The sequence below is a fragment of the Pseudorca crassidens genome, chromosome 3, assembly GCF_039906515.1.
Source record: "Pseudorca crassidens isolate mPseCra1 chromosome 3, mPseCra1.hap1, whole genome shotgun sequence".
Classification (NCBI taxonomy): domain Eukaryota; kingdom Metazoa; phylum Chordata; class Mammalia; order Artiodactyla; family Delphinidae; genus Pseudorca; species Pseudorca crassidens.
Window position 1 is genome coordinate 162237988 of NC_090298.1, and position 18428 is coordinate 162256415.

At 44.7% G+C, this 18428-nt stretch overlaps 1 protein-coding gene across 1 annotated transcript in view; it reads left to right on the forward strand.

Moving 5' to 3' along the window:
* LOC137221063 (mucin-16-like) overlaps window positions 1–18428 on the forward strand; it is a 74204-nt gene that overhangs the window by 40820 nt on the left and 14956 nt on the right. Inside the window, 7 exon segments of the mRNA XM_067730261.1 lie at window positions 6189–8129; window positions 8228–8926; window positions 10027–10151; window positions 10245–10312; window positions 13794–13966; window positions 16093–16128; window positions 16350–16415. Of these exon segments, the coding sequence (XP_067586362.1) occupies window positions 6189–8129; window positions 8228–8926; window positions 10027–10151; window positions 10245–10312; window positions 13794–13966; window positions 16093–16128; window positions 16350–16415 (3108 nt within the window).

Sequence of the window (18428 nt, forward strand, 5' to 3'; positions counted from 1 at the left end):
CTTTGGTTGGCTCCCCGCAGAAGCAGACATGAGTTAAGGATGTGGGCAAGTAGTTTATTTTAGGTGGGGGTTGGTCCCAGGAAGCGCTGGAGAAGAGAAGGAAAGGAAGTCAATGCAAGGTGCTTTCCTGAGCAGGTCACAGCTGTGGGCAAAAGAGTGTCAGTTCCACTCGGGACCTCTAGGAGACAGCATAGAACACCTCACCTAGCCAAGTGGCTGGAGTGTTTATCATCCAACTTCCTTCCATTGCTGGCCATGGGCTGCTTGGTCCTGGAGGTAACCCTCAGCACTTCCAGCCTGCCGGACACACAGGCTAAGTGAAAGCCCTTAGGTGCAGAGCTACAGGGGCTGCATTAGGATCCCGTTGTGATTACGTACTACAGCAGTGAGTGCTTGTGGGATATGAGTGAGGCATTGCCAGTTGGCTACACCAGATCACTTGGAAATGGATCACTGAGCTTCAGGTGATAACCAATATTTAGATGGCAAAGTTTATGAGGTATAGCTAACCATATTCATTGGCTTCTTTCAATATAGAGCGGGATTTCTCAACCTCAGTACTATCGATATTTTGGGCAGATAACTTCTTGTTGTAGGGGGCTGTAGGATGTTCAACAGCATCCCTGGCCTCTGCTCACAGGATGCCAGTAGCACCCTCCATATACACACAGCTGTGACAACCAAAAATGCCTCCTGACATTGCCAAGTGTCTCCTGGGAGCAAAACTGCCCCAGGCTGAGACCACTAAATTAGAGAATCCTTGAGGACCCCACCCCCATGGTCATTTTCTCCTTACATCCTTCCTTTCCATCCTGGCCCCCACAAGATCCTGAAACTCCGTTAGGGAATTAATAACCTGCAGTGGTTGAGAGCATAGGTCTAGGATTCAGAGAGAACTATGTTCAAATTTCCACACTATCAGTCAGTAGCTGTGTGATCTTGGCAAATGATGATCTCTGAGTTTCTGTCTTTTCCCTGGTCTGTAAAATGACAAGAATAATAGGATATACACTCAGTGTTCTTGTGAGGCGCAAAAATACAAGGCATGTTAGGCAATTTGCTCATCATCATCTTCATCATCAAATACATATTAAACACATTAGGATGTGTACTCTTGGAGATGTTTTTTAGGGCATACCCAGCAACACAAGGACATTGTTCCACCATCAGAGTCCAAATCCTCCTCCTTTTGTCCCTCTCCCTGCAGCAACCTCCAGTAGGCTTTGTGGTCTTTATAGAGAAGCCTCCCTGTAGTTCTTCCTCCTTCCTGGGGACCTTTTTCTGAAGGCCTGGTGAGTAGCTGCTGTCTCAGCCAATATCACTCTACTCTTCCTCAGAGACTGAATTCCAGTCACCTTGGCCAGCTAGCATGGTTCCTGGCAAATTCAATTCAGTAAACATTTATTGTATATTAGAAGTCCAAAGAGCAGGAGTAGTAATAATGTGTGGTTGTAGCTACTAACAGTAGCAATAACTCTAGCAATAGTAGGTAATAGCAGGCAGCAGCAGCAGTAGTAGCGATAACAGTAGTAATAGGTGGTAATAGTAGTAGTAGCAGCAGTAATGGTTGGTAGCAGCAGTGGTAGCATTTAACAGTATTAATAACAGCAGAAATGGTAGGTAGAGGCAGTGATAGTAGTAACAGTAGTAATAACTCTAGCAGTAGTAGATAATAGTAGACAGTAGTAGTAGTGGTGGTAGTAACAGTAGTAATAGGTGGTAATAGTAGTAGTAACAGCAATAACAGTAGTAATAGGTGGTAACAGTAGTAGTAACAGCAGTAATGTTAGGTAGTGGCAGTGGTAGTAGTAACAGTAGTAATAACAGCAGAAATAGTAGGTAGAGGCAGTGAGAGTACTAAGAGTAGTAGTAGTAGGTAGTAGCAAGAGTAGTAATAACAGTGGTAATAGTAGATAAATAGTAGTGGTAGTAGTGGTAACATCTTATTACAAAACAGGAGGCATTGTGCTTGGTGCATTTTTATCAAGACTCTGAGATGACCACTGTACTTATTCCTACTTTATAGATAAGAAAATGGAGGTCTAGCAAGATCTGACAACGTAAAGAGCCACACATCTGTTTAGTGGAGGAGCCAGAACACTAATGTGGCGTAAGAGCCCAAGCTCTTAAGCACAAAGATACATGATCTCTCTCAAGTCAGAGGAGACCTGCTAATGTGCATATTCATCCATGTATTTGTTCATTCATTCAACAAATATGTGTTGAGCCCCTACAATATGCCAAGCAGTCAGACATTAGTAGATATTACCAGGCAGACTGGGAGGGGTGGTACAGTGCAGGTTCAGACAGTATGATGAGGAAACATTGAGAAGGGACAGATGGATTCCTACATGGATTTGTAAAGGTAGATTTGAGCTAGGGTTTGAAGAAGGGCAGAACATAAAACCTGTGAGAGATGGGCATGGCAGGTAGAGAAAACAGCTTGAACAAAAGGCTCAGAGGGAGAGTACAGAGAACATCTGGAAACGGGGTGGTCAAGAATTCATGGAGGAGTTCCCACATCTACTTCTCTGACTGATATGCATTGAGGAGACAATAAATATATCAGAGAAATTTATAGAAAGTGACTAGAACTTTGAGGATTTTGTTTTATAAATACAAAAAAAAACAACCTGAAACCCATTTTCAAAAATCCATTTGTGGGCTTCCCTGGTGGCGCAGTGGTTGAGAGTCCGCCTGCCGATGCAGGGGACACGGGTTCATGCCCCAGTCTGAGAGGATCCCACATGCCGTGGAGCGGCTGGGCCTGTGAGCCATGGCCATTGAGCCTGCGCGTCTGGAGCCTGTGCTCCGCAACGGGAGAGGCTGCAACAGTGAGAGGCCCGCGTACTGCAAAAAAAAAAAAAAAAAAAAATCCATTTGTGTGGGACTTCCCTGGTGGCACAGTGGTTAAGAATCCACTTGCTAATGCAGGGGACACGGGTTCAAGCCCTGGTTCAGGAAGATCCCACATGCCGCGGGGCAACTAAGCTCACGCGCCACAACTACTGAGCCCACATGCCGCAACTACTGAAGCCTGCGCACCCTAGGGCCCATGCTCTGCAACGACATGCCACCACAATGAGAAGCCCGCGCACCGCAACGAAGAGTAGCCCCCACTCACCGCAACTAGAGAAAGTCTGAGCGCAGCAACAAAGACCTAACGCAGCCAAAAAAAATTTTTTTAATCCATTTGTAACCTCATTCCCTAGCGAATGGCAACGTTAACCACAGTCTTGTGGGTTATCCGTGCTTGGCCAAACTTCCCAGGATCTCCTTCTCACTTCCTGAATAGTTTATTGAAAAAGGTAAAGTTCTTAGACTTACATGAACTACAGTTTAAATCCTGGTCTTGACACTCTAGATGTAATTAAATATCAAAAATCTCTGCGGGGGCTTCCCTGGTGGCGCAGTGGTTAAGAATCTGCCTGCCAATGCAGGGGACACGGGTTCGAGCCCTGGTCTGGGAAGATCCCACATGCCGCGGAGCAACTAAGCCCGTGAGTCACAACTACTGAGCCTGCGCGACGGGAGAGGCCGTGACAGTGAGAGGCCCGCACACCGCGATGAAGAGTGGCCCCCGCTCGCCGCAACTGGAGAAAGCCCTCGCACAGAAACGGAGACCTAACACAGCCAAAAAAAAAATTAATTAATTAAAAAAAAAAATCCCTACGGGGCTTCCCTGGTGGCACAGTGGTTGAGAGTCCGCCTGCCGATGCAGGGGACATGGGTTCGTGCCCCGGTCCAGGAAGATCCCACATGCCGCGGAGCGGCTGGGCCTGCTGAGCCTGCGCGTCTGGAGCCTGTGCTCCGCAATGGAAGAGGCCACAGCAGTGAGAGGCCCGCATACCGCAAAAAAAAAAAAAAAAAAAAAAAAAAAAAATCTCTGCGTACTGGTTCCAGTAGCTACTTACTTCATGATCTTGGATATATTGCTTAAGCTCCTATCTGTAAAGTGTGGGGAGAAATATCTACATCAAAATAGGTATTGGGTGCATTAAATAAAGTCAAGTCTTCGGATGTACTATCTAAAAATTTTAACCTCCCCTGAGGATCGGCTCTTTCATCCATAGAATAAAAGTGATTACTATGTAATCATAATTTTAAAGGTTTAAAATGACAATTAAAATAGGATACTTAACAAATGAGAGGTCTCCAGTTATGATATTATTATTTGTAACCGAAAGTGGGGCCCAACTGCTTACCGCTCAAAAGCCAATAAAGAGGCAAGGTTGGTGGAAAGTTTGCTTTATTTTGGATGCCAGCAACTGCAGGGAGAGGGGAGGGCAGACTCCAGTCCAAAGGCCAACTCCCACCCCCACAACCGGTGGGCAAGAGCTTTTATAGACGGAGGGATGGGGCTACATGCAGAAACAGCAGAGTCAGCTCTCACAGTCATCTTGAAATTGGTCATCAGTGGTCTGACCAGCATCATCTTGATTGTTTTAAGTACAGTTTTAGGGCCAGTTTGTTTCCACTTCTTTGAGGCAAATTCTTGGAATTGTGTCAGCTTATGTCATAGCTACATGTTCTGGTCATCATGTAGTTAATTTCTTCCACCTGGTAGGGGTTTCAGTTTCTACAAGACAGCTCACAGGATACGGCTCAGAATATTATCTATAGCCCTTGAGAAGGACCTAAAGGTCCTTGACTTTGCTTAATGACTAAACTATCATTTAGTCTTGTTTGACTGCTTTTCTTTGCTTCTGCATTTTCTCACTTCTCTGATTAAACTTATTCTTTGGCTAAAGTGTTTCCACAGACAAAAGGCAGGCTGAGGACATGGGGGTCAGAGACAATAGGGTCCTGCTCCATTTCAGTATCATATTCTCAACTGTCAGTTCCCAACCAGAGATGCTTATGAAGAAACTGCCTGTGGTGATAGAACACTTGCCCAGATGATAGCCTGACTGACAGACTCAGGATCTCTGTGAGGGTGTGTTCAGAATAGATAGATATTTTTTTCAAAGCTAAACAAATAAATATCATCACAGCTCTGGTTAAAAAATGAGCAGTGGTCTAATTTTCTGGATCAATCTTTTTCTCTCTTCCTTCTCCTACTTTCACTCATTTTAGATTAATGATTATTCCAATATGGTCCTGAGGTATTTATACTCTCTTGAACTTGGGCAATATAGCTGCCACCTGTGTTTATAGTTAATAAAAAGAGCAATTAGATTTATTCGGATTTCAGAGAGCTCTTTCATTTTATGTGCATGGATCTTATTTTTTTTAAGATTTATTTATTTATTTAATTTATTTTTGCCTGCGTTGAGTCTTAGTTGTGGCATGCAGGATCTTCTCTGAGGCATGCAGGATCTTTCTTTGCAGCACACGGGCTTCTCTCTAGCTGTGGCATGCAGATTTTCTCTCTCTAGTTGTGGTGCGCAGGCTCCAGGGAGTGTGGTTTCTGTAGTTGTGGTGCGTGGGGTCCAGAACGCATGGGCTCTGTAGTTTGCGGCATGCAGGCTCTCTTGTTGAGGCCCGCAAGCTCAGTAGTTGCAGCACGCAGGCTTAGTTGCCTCACGGCATGTGGGATCTTAGTTCCCTGACCAGGGATCGAACCCACATCCCCTGCATTGGAAGGTGGATTCTTTACCACTGGAGCACCAGGGTAGTCCCATGCATGGATCTTTTTTAAGGAAAGTTTTACTCCATTATGTTTTTGAGTTTTGTTTCTGTTGTTATTATTCTGATTTCTACCTGAGAAAAAAATAATAAACCTTATGTCGGTTTCCATTTTCAGTTTTTTCACTGTTCTCTTTTTATTTTCATGCTCTTAATGTTTATAATAAACTCATAAACTGATTTTTTAATATATTTTCTTGGCCGCCGCACAGCATGTGGGATCTTAGCTCCCCAACCAGGGATCGAACCAGTGCCCCTTGCATTGGAAGTATGGAGTCTTAACCACAGAACCACCAGGGAAGTCCTATAAACTGATGTTTTAAAATTCTATTCCTGTTCTAAATAAATACTTTTAAACAGAAAAAGAATTCATGGAGGAGTTGCAGCCCAAGATGAGTCAGGTAGGGTGAGGGAATGCCAATCACAATTCCTTTTCCCATTCCAGAAGCATCACTGGAACACCCCAGGCAGACATTTCTCTCCCTTTCCTGATGTGGAGAAAAAATAAGCGATTGCCAACCCAGTAAGTAGTAATCATGTGTCCCTCCTACAATTCACAGGACTATCAACAGGAGGGAAAGAGAGGGCAGAGACAACTGCCATGGTTCTGAAGACCACTTCCACAGTGACTTTGACTACCAGAGTCTCTACTCCCACTTCAGGTATGCTGTCTCTCCTTAGGACAGCAGATAAAACAGCCAGCATAAGCACAACAGGAATGATCATCACAACCCCAGATGTTCCAAAGATGACAGCCTCATTTGTCACCAGACCTGGAGACAAGACCAGCACAGTAGTTCCCATGACAACCCCATCTATTTTCAATAGAGGACCACAGACTACACCCTCACTGGTCCCTAGTTCTGGGGCAGAGACCAGTGTAGCTGTTCCAACTCTGACTGTTTCCTTTGGTGAGCCAGAGACCACAACCTCATGGGTCACCCATCCTGCAGAGACTAGCCCAACTGTTTCCAGGGCAATCCTGAATGTTTCTCATAGTGAATCAGACAGCACACCCCCAACAGCTACAAGTTCTGGGGAAGAAGTCAGTTCAGCTGTTCCAACTCCGACTGTCTCCCCTGATGTACTGGGGGTGGTGACCTCACTGGTTACTAGTTCTGGGGCAGAGACCAGCTCAGTTGATCAAACTCTCACTGTTTCCCCTGGTCAGCCAAATGCAACAACCTCATGGCTCCATTCCACAGAGACCAGCACACCTGTTTCCAAAACAACTCTGAATTTTTCCCCTAGTGAATTAGACACCACATCTTCAGCAGCCACCATTCCTGCGGCAGAAGCCATTTCAGCCACTCCAGTGATGACTGGCTCACCTAGCATACCAGCGATGGTGACCTCACTGATCATTAGTTCTGGGACAGACACCAATATAATCTTTTCAACTCTGACTGAGTCCCTGCATGAATCAGAGTCAACAGTCTCCTTGGTCACCCAACCTGCAGAATCCAGCCCAACTCTTCCCAGAACAACCCCCGATGTTTCCCATAGCACACCCTCAATGGCCACCAGCCTTGGGACAGAAGTCAGTTCAGCTGTTCCAACTACATGTATCTTCTCTGGTGTACCAGATATGGTGACCTCAAAGGCCACTAGTTTTGAGATAGATGCTAGTACGGCTATTCCAAGTCTGACACTTCCTCCTGTTGAGCCAGTGACCACAGCCTCACTGGTCACTCAACCTGGGGTGCAGACCAGTCCAGCTGCTCCAACTCCAACTGTCTCCTCTACTGTGCCAGGGCTGGTAACCTCACTGGTCACAAGTTCTGGGGCAGAGACCAGTACAACTTTTCCAATTCCAACTGATTCCCCACACAAACTAGAGACAACAGCCTCTCACATCACCCACTCTGGAACAGAAACAAGTTCAGCTATTCAAACTATGACTGTTTCCCATGGGAAGCCAGATACAACAGTCTTACTGGTCACCCATCCTGAAGAGACCAGCCAAAGTATTCCCAGGACAATCCCCAATGTTTCACATCATTAATCAGACACCACATTCTCAATGGCCACCAGTCCTAGGGCAAAAGCCAGTTCAGCTGTCCCAGCTACGATTGTCACACCTGGTATGCCAGGGATGGTGACCTCACTGGTTACCAGTTCTGGGGCAGAGACCAGTACAACTTTTCCAACTCTGACTGATTCCATGCACAAACCAGAGACAACAGTCTCATGGGTCACCCATACAGAAACAAGTTCAGCTATTCCAACTATGACTGCTTACCCTGGGAAGCCAAATACAACAGTTTCACTGGTCACCCATCCTGTAGAGACTAGACTGACTGTTCCCAGGACAGCCCCCAATGTTTCCCATAGTGAATCAGACACCACATTCTCAGTGGCCACCAGTCTTGGGGCAGAAGTCAGTTCAGTTGTTCCAACTCCTACTGTCTCAGCCGGTGTACCAGATATCAGGACTTCACAGGTCACTAGCTCTGAGACAGACACCACTATGGCTATTGTACCTCTGACTCTTTCTCCTGGTGAACCAGCAACCACAGTCTTATTGGTCACCCATTCCAGTGCAGAGATAAGCACAAAGTTTCCTGCTTTAACTAAACTATTTTTCCCCATTTACCAGAGATCACAGCCGCACCATCCATCCCACCTGGGTTAGAGACTAGTACAGCTCTTCCAAATCAGACTGTTTCTCTCAGTCCACCAGAAACATCCTCTCTCTTCACCACAACTGTAACCAAGACAGCCAGAGTTAATCTAACTCCAACAGCTTCATTTGGTGTTCCTGCAGAAACAGCCTCACTCTCCACCCATCCTGGGACAGACATCAGCGCAACTACCTCAACTTTAGCTCTTTCCCGTGGTTTACCAGAGACCACAGGCTTACTGGCCACCAGGCCTGCAACAGAGGCCAATACAAGTACCCTAGCTCTGACTGTTTCCCCTGGCGTTCTTGGGCCTTCCAGGACCCCTGCAACAAATGTTGGGTTTTATCCTGTACCTTCCTGGAGCACAGAAACCTCACCACCTACAACCTCAGTTGGACTCCCAGAATTTCCCAAGACCGTGACAGGTGACACCGTGACCTTGATAGCATCAGAGACCCCAACACCACCTAAAACCAGTCATGGAGAAGGATTAAGTACAACCACTGTCCTGAAAACCACCACTGCTGAGACCACTCATTTAGCTGCCACAGGTTCAGGTCCCACTGTGGCCGAGACCACAATCACCTTCAATACACTGTCTGGAAGTCCTTTTGCCCCTGTGACCACACCTGGAACCTCTACCTTGGCCTCTGTGAGTGTGACTTCAGGAACAAGTAAGAATAACTTTATTGTGGTCAAATATAATTTATTTATATATATATATGAAATATTTGCTATTGTAACCATTTAAAATGTACAATTCAGCAGCATTAATGACACTGACAGTATTGTGTAACCATCTCTACTGTTCTCAATCACCCTGAACAGGGTATGTGAACCCATTAAGCAAGAATTCCCCCTTCCCCACTCCCTCTAGCCCCGGGTGACCTCTAATCTACTTACTGTCTCTATGAGTTTGCCTATTATAGATAATTCATATAAGTAGAATCATCCAAAGTATTTTTCCTTTTGTGCCTGGGTTATTTTGCTTAGCATAATGTCTTCAAGGTTCATCCGTGTTGTAGTGAATATCAGAACTTCACTCCTGTTTAGGAGGAATAATATTCCATTGTATGGATGTAGCTCATTTTATCTGTCCATTCATCTCTTGATGGACACTCAGGCTGTCTCCACCTTTTGGCTATGGTAAATAATGCTGCTATGAACATGGGTGTACACCTGTCTGAGTTCCTGTTTCCATTCCTTTTGGGTATACACCTAGAATAGAAATTGTTAGGTCATTTGGTGTATTAGTTTGTTAGGGCTGCCTTAACAAAGTACAACATACTGGGTGGCTTAAACAACAGAAATCTATCATCTCACAGTTCTGGAGGCTGGAGAGGGACCCTGAGAGAATGCACAGAACATGTACTTTGGAGTTATCCTATCTTGGTGGTGAGGCAGCTGGGGTATTTATCCACCAACTCCCATCAGTCATTGCTAGGTGGATGATCCCTGGGCCTAAGTCCCCTAAGACAAAGAGATGCAGGTGCTGGTGTGTGCTGAAATGGTAAGAGCCAAGGGGAAGTGGGAGTAGGGTGACCAATTCTGCATCCCAGGAATCCACATAGTCCCAGCAAACTGGGATGGCTGGTCACCTTATGTGAGAGGGCCCTGGACAGGGATTGCTACATGAGGTGTCTCAGGTAGGACAGCCTAGGCCAGACCCCCAACTGGGCAACAGAGTTAAGGTATGTCCTCAGAGCCTTACCTCCTGCCCCCAGACCAGGCTTGACTCAGGACTGGCCTCATTTTACTCTCCCCACCACTGCAGCTGCAATTCCTTTCTTGATGCCTTTTACTGTCAACTTCACCATCACCAACCTGCACTACACGGAGGACATGGGAAACTCGGACTCTGAGATATTCAATGCCACTGAGAGAGACCTGCAGCACCTGGTAAGAGACCCCCACCAATGCCCATCTTGCCCCAACACTACCACACCCTGCTATCTTGGTCCCTCCTGCTAATCCCCCTCTCATTCTTTCCAGCTCAGTCCTCTGTTCAAAAAGAGCAGCGTTGGTTCCCTGTATACCAGCTGTAGACTGACCTTGCTCAGGTGAGACTTCCTCCAGATCACCTCCAGAAACACCAATTCTCTCCTTTCTTGGTCCCCCACACCCTGGTCAACCACAGCTACTTGTGTATCATAGAGGATCAAAAGTGCCTGGGTTAAAAAAAAAAAAAAAAAGTGCCTGGGTTTAGGGGCTTCCCTGGTGGCACAGTGGTTGGGAGTCCGCCTGCCGGTGCAGGGGACGTGGGTTCGTGCCCCGGTCCGGGAGAATCCCACATGCCGCGGAGCGGCTGGGCCTGTGAGCCATGGCCGCTGAGCCTGCGCGTCCAGAGCCTGCGCGTCCAGAGCCTGTGCTCCACAATGGGAGAGGCCACAGCAGTGAGAGGCCTGTGTACCGCAAAAAATAAATAATAATAAAAATAAATAAAAACACAGTGGAAAGGAAAAAAATATAGAGAGTGGAAAGTTTCCTTCTCTGACTAGGAAGAAAAAGCAGTTTTTTTAAAAAAAAAAAAGTGCCTGGGTTTAAAGCCCTCCTCTCCCACCTGCTAGCTATGTGATCTTGGGCAAGTCACAGAACCTCCCTGTTCTTCAATCACATTATCTATAAAATGGTGATAATAACAGTACCTTACTCTTGGGGTTGTTAATTGTTCATCACAATACCTGACCCACTGTGAGCATTCTATTAATGGGATCTCGTAGTGCCAGCTAGTGTAACATCTTTGCCAACTGCGTTGCCAGAATCCCTGACACTCTCACTGCCCCCAGCTCATCTCTATCCTGCTGGGGACAAACTCTAGACACTGCAGCTCTTCAGTTTATTCCCTGAAAAGAGGTACTGAACCAAATGGGGACACAAAACAAATATAGATTACCAGTAGGATATACTGCAATTTTAAAACTCTCAAATGGGCCTAAACTCTGCAGAAATGGCCTCTCTTCTCCTCTCTGTCCCCTGAGGTCAGTGTGCTCAGGACCCATTTCTTACACTTCATGATGCTATGGCCTTTCCATGAGGTCCTTCATTCAGCCAATTCAGTCATCCTGCTGAAGAGGTGGGTTCTCTGCCCCCATCTCTCCATAAGATGGGAGAATTAATAATAATAATAATATTGCCCATACTACATACCACACAATAATCCAAGTGGTTTGCATGTTTTCATTCATTTCATCCTCACAAGAACACGATTATTATTCTACCTTGCAGACGGGACACTAAGGCTCAGAGTAGTCAAGTCACTTGCTTGAGAGGAGTCAGGGTTTGAACCCAGGTGTTCTGGTTCTTGAGTCGCTCCTTTTAACCACAATACCAGCAGTGCCCAAGGTTGGGCTGGGCTCAATAGCATTTTACATTCTTAAAAAGTACCCAGGGACTTTCCCGGTGGCAGAGTGGTTAAGAATCCGCCTGCCAATGCAGGGGACATGGGTTCGAGCCCTGGTCCAGGAAGATCCCACATGCCACGGAGCAACTAAGCCCGTGTGCCACAACTACTGAAGCCGGCGCGCCTAGAGCCTGCAAGCCACAACTACTGAAGCCGGCGCGCCTAGAGCCCGTGCTCAACAAGAGAAGCCACCGCAACGAGAAGCCAGTGCACCACAACGAAGTGTAGTCCCTGCTCACCTCAACTAGAGAAAGCCCGCGCACAGCAACAAAGACCCAACGCAGCTAAAAAAAAAAAAAAAGTACCCAGAACTCCAAAGAGCCTTAAGGGTTATATCTGTCCATATTTACTGTATTAGAAATTTAAATGGAGAAATTTTCATTTACTTCAACCAAAAGAGAGAGAGAGAGAAAACTCAGTAAGTTGTAAGCAAAGATTTTGTCTTTTCTGAAAATTGTATATATTCTTATTTGATACTACACCAAACTGCATCAAACTCAGTAAATGGTAATTATTAAAAGTTGGTTGCAATCTGGAATCTGAAACCATATTAAAGAACTTTATGTGCTTACCAAAAAATGGATAAATTTTATAAAGATTTATTCATTAATTCACTAAAAATGATAATCCCATTACAGGTTAGCATAAATAACATATTTTTATGAATAATAGCCATATTTCTCCTACCGCCCCCCCCAAAGAAAGTGTAATGAGAAGAGGGTTATTGCTTATATTTTTCCAAATTTTTTAAATGTCTGGCTTAGTAGAAGACACAGAAGGATATCTGCTTCTGCATTCCATATTTTACAATATTTCACCTGTAGCCTCTGGAAAAAATCTCACTGTATACTCCTGAAAAAGTGAGAGTGAAAATAATGTCTTAGTACTACTAAGAGATATTTTTCACTTGGTGGATGCCCTGTGAGTTTTGGGAACTTCAGGGGTCTTTGGGCCACGCTTTGAGAACCACTGTACTATGCTGTATAGACATATCATGGGAATGCTATGGATAGCATGGATAATAGCAAGTAGAATTCCCAGACAGGGGAGGGATGGGAACTTTCTTCCTACCTGCAAAGCTGGGTGAATCACTGTAGGGTCAGCTTAAATTCAGGACAAAGATATTTTTGAACCATCTTTCCCTTTATTACTTCTTAACTAATTTTCTCTGTTTCTCTCCAAACCTGGTTGCCTACCCAACATGTGTTCCCAAAGAGTTGACCTCAGCCTTTGGACTTTCCAACTTGAAATAAAGTCCCTCCTTTCAGGCTCCACAATAGTTGTCACACAACATCACAACCAGCCATGGGGGTGATTCACTCACATTCTCCAAGGTCTCTGGTCCTCTTGCTTTTCCCTTCCACATACTACCTGGCCCCAGGATTCTCAGGAGTTTCCTCCCTGGGAGCTTTACATCCCCAACCCCAGGGCCCAAGCAGGACTCAACTGTTAACTAGAGTGGACACTATCTTTATTTACCTTCGTGAGTGGACAGGGAAGGTACTAGGGGCTGGTAGTGAAACAATGAGCTTGAAGCAATTAGTAAAAAGAACAGGGAGAAAAAGAAGAAACTGAGCTAAGGAGTAGCCCTAGAGAGTACTCCACTTAAGGAGGTGAGGGGATCTGGATCCCCACATGAGACAGAAAAAGACATGTTCAAGAAAGCAGATAAAACCTAGAGAAGAGTGCCGATCTAAAGAAAAAAAAAGGGTACAAATGAACTTATCTACAAAACAGAACTAGAGTTGCAAATGTAGAAAACAAATACCTCTCAAACCAGGGAGTAAGAGAGGGGGCGAGATAAATTGGGAGATTAGGATTGGCATATACACACTATTATGTATAAAATAGATAACTAATAGGGACCTACTGCATAGCACAGGGAACTCTGCTCAATACTCCATAATGGCCTACATGAGAAAAGAATATAAAAAGGAGTGGATATATGCATACGTATAACTGATTCATTTTGCTGTACACCTGAAACTAACACAACATTGTAAATCAACTATACTCCAATAAAAAAATTTTAAATTAAAGAAAATAAAACCCAAGGAGTACAATTGAAGGAAGGTGTTGTCAAGAGTATCTAACCCTCAAGTGTCTTTCATGTTCCTACTCCCATGTCCCTCCTTCCCCAGGGCTGACAAGGATGGAACAAGCACCAGAATGGATGCGGTCTGCACCTACCGCCCAGATCCCACAGGCTTCAGGCTGGACAGAGGACGGCTGTATTGGGAACTAAGCCAACAGACCCATGGTATCACTCGGTTGGGCCGCTACACCCTGGACAGGAACAGTCTCTACGTCAATGGTGAGCAGTTCTGCTGGCTGTAGCTGGGGTCTCCTCTTGCTCCCTAGATGGGGTCTCCTTGCAGTGTAATTTCTCTTTACGCACCTTCATAGTTCTGGACCAACCTAGAATTTCCATGGAGGCTCAGTTCTCTCCCCTGAGAACACCTAAAAGGGAACTTCCCAGGTCTGGAAATAAAGGTTTCCTCCAAAGTTTACTTCATTTCAATGACCTTTCACAGAAGCCCAAATAGAACATGCAGACATCAAAGAAGAAAAACGGTAAATAAAGCAAGCCCATGGTGGCCATTGGGGTTAACTCTTCCCGAAGGGGCAATGGGTTCCCAATGCAGTGACTGCACTTCTTTCTCTTCCTTATGGCAGCTTGTGGCCCTTTACTCACTCTCCAAGGGCCAGCTGGAACTACACCCCACCTAAGCAACACACAACAAAGCTGTTAGTAATGCTTTTGGCAACAAATTCCTTAGCCACAATGCTCTTAGCAACAGCACCCGCAATACCACCTGTACTAAAGGCTAATATTTATTGAGGAATTCCTATGTTCTAAAGCATTATATGTATTACGTCTTAGTAATCCTGCCCAGCACTCTATGGGGTATTATGTATATTTTACAGAGGATCAAACAAAGCTCAGGGACGGGAATCCATTTTCCCAAGATCAGACAGCTAATACATGTGGTAGAATCGAGACTCAAACCTACATTGACTCGAAAATCTAAGCCCACCTAATTACTAGGCTACAGCTCAGACTAACCCAGCTATAACAAACCTCAAATCTCAGGATGGAAAAGTATATTAAGCGGCCCCTAATACAACAATTTAAACTAAGCAATTATGTCCCTACTATATCACCTTGGACAATTTCTTTCTACCTGGATTAAAATCTGTTTTGTATTTCAGCAGTCCTTGGGAATTACCTAAAAGTAGTAGTTAACCACTATGGGTTTTGGTGAATTATAGGTCTTGCTTTAATTTAGCCCTGGTCCTGCCTATTGCTTACTCTGTGGCCCTGGGCAAGTCATGACCTCTCCACACTTTGTCCATTTTTAGAATGGAATTTTTTAAAAAGTCACCTACGAACTTGGACTGGAACTACACCATTGACTCTCCTGGGTCGCCAGCTTACAGAGGGCAGATCTTGGGACTTTTCAGCCTCCATAATTACATAAGCCAATTCATTATTTAAAAAAAAAAAAGTCACCTAAGTGTGAGTCAAATGAGATGAAACCTGAATAACCCAAGTAAACCACAGGCTCCACTTGGTCAAGTCTCAGAGAAGAGTTTCATTTCAAGAAACCCAATGAGACTATTAAATATAAAATAAGTCAAAGTTTTACTTGCATTTCTTACAGAGCATCAAAGAGGATCCAATCCATTATCCAGAACCATACTTATTCAAATCCTCTTTCCTCCATTTTCTCATATTCTCCAACTTTATATTCTCTGGCTGACCCCCCAAGTCTGTCTCTCTCTCCATCTCCCTCACTATTCTCAGTCCAACATTACAGAAGTCCAAGAACTATGCTGTCAAAGGTCAAACTTTGTCTTTGGAGAGCTGGGTATTGGGAGAAACTCATCGAGCAAGGACAAAATTATATGTCATGGATGAAGAGAACATAAATAAGGCTGGAAACACACATAAAATTGCTGTCCTTATTATTTATTTGATGAGGTTGATATTATTCCAGGCACCTAGTAAATCTCCACAATATTGAGGGTGATTTGATCATTATTTTCTTTAAGGTTAATGGTTATGAGGATGAAATTATCAGGAGCATCAGAGTATGAGGCAGTTAACTCATAAAGAATAACCATCTTTATTTACTGATGAATCTCAAAGAAAGCACTCAGTAAGGTCTGCGAGCTTGTGTTTCCAGTTCTACACTTCATTCCTTTTTTTTGTTTTTAAGTCTTTACTGAATTTGTTACAGTATTGCTTCTGCTTTAAGTTTTGGTTTTTTTGGCCGTGAGGCATGTGGGATCTTAGCTCCCTGAACAGGGAATGAACCCGCACCCCCTGCATTGGAAGGTGAAGTCTTAACCACTGGACTGCCAGGGAAGTCCCCCTTCACTCCTTTCTTAACCTTCTCCCATCATCTTACTCTTTCTTTCTGCCTCTCTCTGCAGGTTATAACCATCAGTACTGGATCCCCACCACCAGCAGTGAGTAATGAGGGCTCAGATATTCCCATGACCCTGGGACCCTTCCTCCCTCAGCCTGCTCCCTGGGAGGAAAGTATGCCCCATCCCCCAGATACTCAGCCCCACAATAGCCTCAGACCAGCAAAAGTCTCAGGTTAAGCTAAGGTAGAGATGCAAGTTTCCATTAATAACTCTAGCCTCTCGTTGCTTCATGATAGGATCCAACAATTTTATTCTTTCAGCTCCGGTGACCTCTACATTCTCTCCAGGACCTCCAACATCTCTGACCTCCACCCCCAGCTCCACAGGTCTAATCTCTGGGTCATGAAATTTCAAATCCCATCTAGTGGCTGATGGATTCTTGCATGGTCTGGACCCTGATGCCCACACAGCCTCAGCCTGTCCCACTGTCTACCTTGCTCCCTAATCCAGCCTCACTTCTGTTCCTGCAGGGCCCAGACATCCTTCCATTCTCATGCACTTACTGTTTTCGGAACTCAGCTGTGCTTGGTTCCTCCTTGTCCTCCAAATCTCATCTCAGCACGTTCTTGCTCAGACCATCTCCTAGAAAACAGCTTTTCCCCATAGCTAATCTCTATTCTATTCCTATTGATATGAACATTTCCTTCCTGGAAATTACTGCTATTCTGTCGGCAAGGATGTGGATAAAAGGGAACCCTTGTACACTGTTGGTAGGAATGTAAATTGGTATAGTCATTGCAGAAAACAGTATGGAGGTTTCTCAGAAAACTAGAAATAGAACACTATATGACCCAGCAATTCCACTCTTGAAAAAAACAAACACTAATTTGAAAATATTCCTGTGCCCCAGCGTTCATAGCAGCATTGTTTACAATTGCCAAGATATGGAAGCAACCTAAGTGTCCATCAACAGATGAATGGATAAAAAAAGATGCGTGTGTGTGTGTGTGTGTGTGTGTGTGTACAATGGAATACTACTCAGTCATAAAAAGGACAAAATTTTGCCATTTGCAGAGACATAGATGGACTTGGAGGGTATGATGTTAAGTGAAATAAGTCAGACAGAGAAAGACAAATACTGTATGATCTCACTTATATGTGGCATCTAAAAAATACAACAAACTAGTGAATATAACAAAAAAGAAGTAGACTCACAGGTGTAAAGAACAAAGTAGTGGTTACCAGTGGGGGTGGGGGGAGGGGCAACACAGGGGTTGTGGAGTGGGAGGCATAAGCTACTGAGTGTAAGATAGGCTCAGGGATGTACTGTACAACACGGGGAAAATAGCCAATATTTTGTAATAATTGTAAATGGAAAGTAACCTTTAAAATTGTATAAAAGGGACTTCCCTGGTGATCCAGTGGTTAAGACTCCGAGCTCCCAGTGCAGGGGGCACGGGTTTGATCCCTGGTCGGGGAATAAGATCCCACATGCTGTGCAGCGCAGCCAAAAAAATAAAATAAATAAAATTGTATAAAAAATTTAAGAATATTTTTAATAAATGTAAGCTTGTTAATAAAATACATGAGATGCACATTTAAAAAAATTCTATTGGGGTATAGTTGATTTACAGTGTTGTGTCAGTTTCAGGTGTACAGCAAAGTGAATCAGTTATACGTATACATATAGCTAGTCTTTTTTAGATTCTTTTCCCATATAGGCCATTACAGAGTATTGAGTAGAGTTTCCTGTGCTCTACAGCCCCACTTCTCACTTTTGACCAGGATGGGTTTCTCTCTTGGTTGGGGCCCCTATGCCAGGAAAGCAGGCAGGCACTCTGCCTAGGGGATCCAAGCTTTGGACACACTGGGCATCAGCCTAGAATCCAGGAAGAAAGAGCATTTGGAAGGGTGACCCTTAACGGGGGCTCTGAGGGTCAATGCACAGCTGTGGTGAGGTTGACTGGAATTACTCAGCTTCCCCTCTCTCTGTCCCCAACCTAGGAATAGAGTTTGGCAACTCACACTTTCTTATCACCGTTGCCCCATCAGGCGGGCAGGAGACATCCTGGTCCTTTATGACTCCCATTTTAGCAAAGAGGAAAACAGAATTACAGAGAAGGGAAGGGAACTGTCCACACCCACAGTAGGTTTTTCACCAGTCTAGGTCCTGAGGTTCTTCTGAGTTCACATTTTTCCCCTTCACCTTGGCCACTGCAGGGGCCAGTTTAAGACTCCTCCTAACCCCTTGTAAGCTGCACAACTTATATGCTTCATTGTGTTCACTCATTCAGCATTTACCAAGCATCTACTATAAGCCAGGCCTTGTGCCCGACACCAGAGACAGACAGGCTACATGTACAACCTATCCTAATGTAAGTTCCAGTGGGGCAAAGACT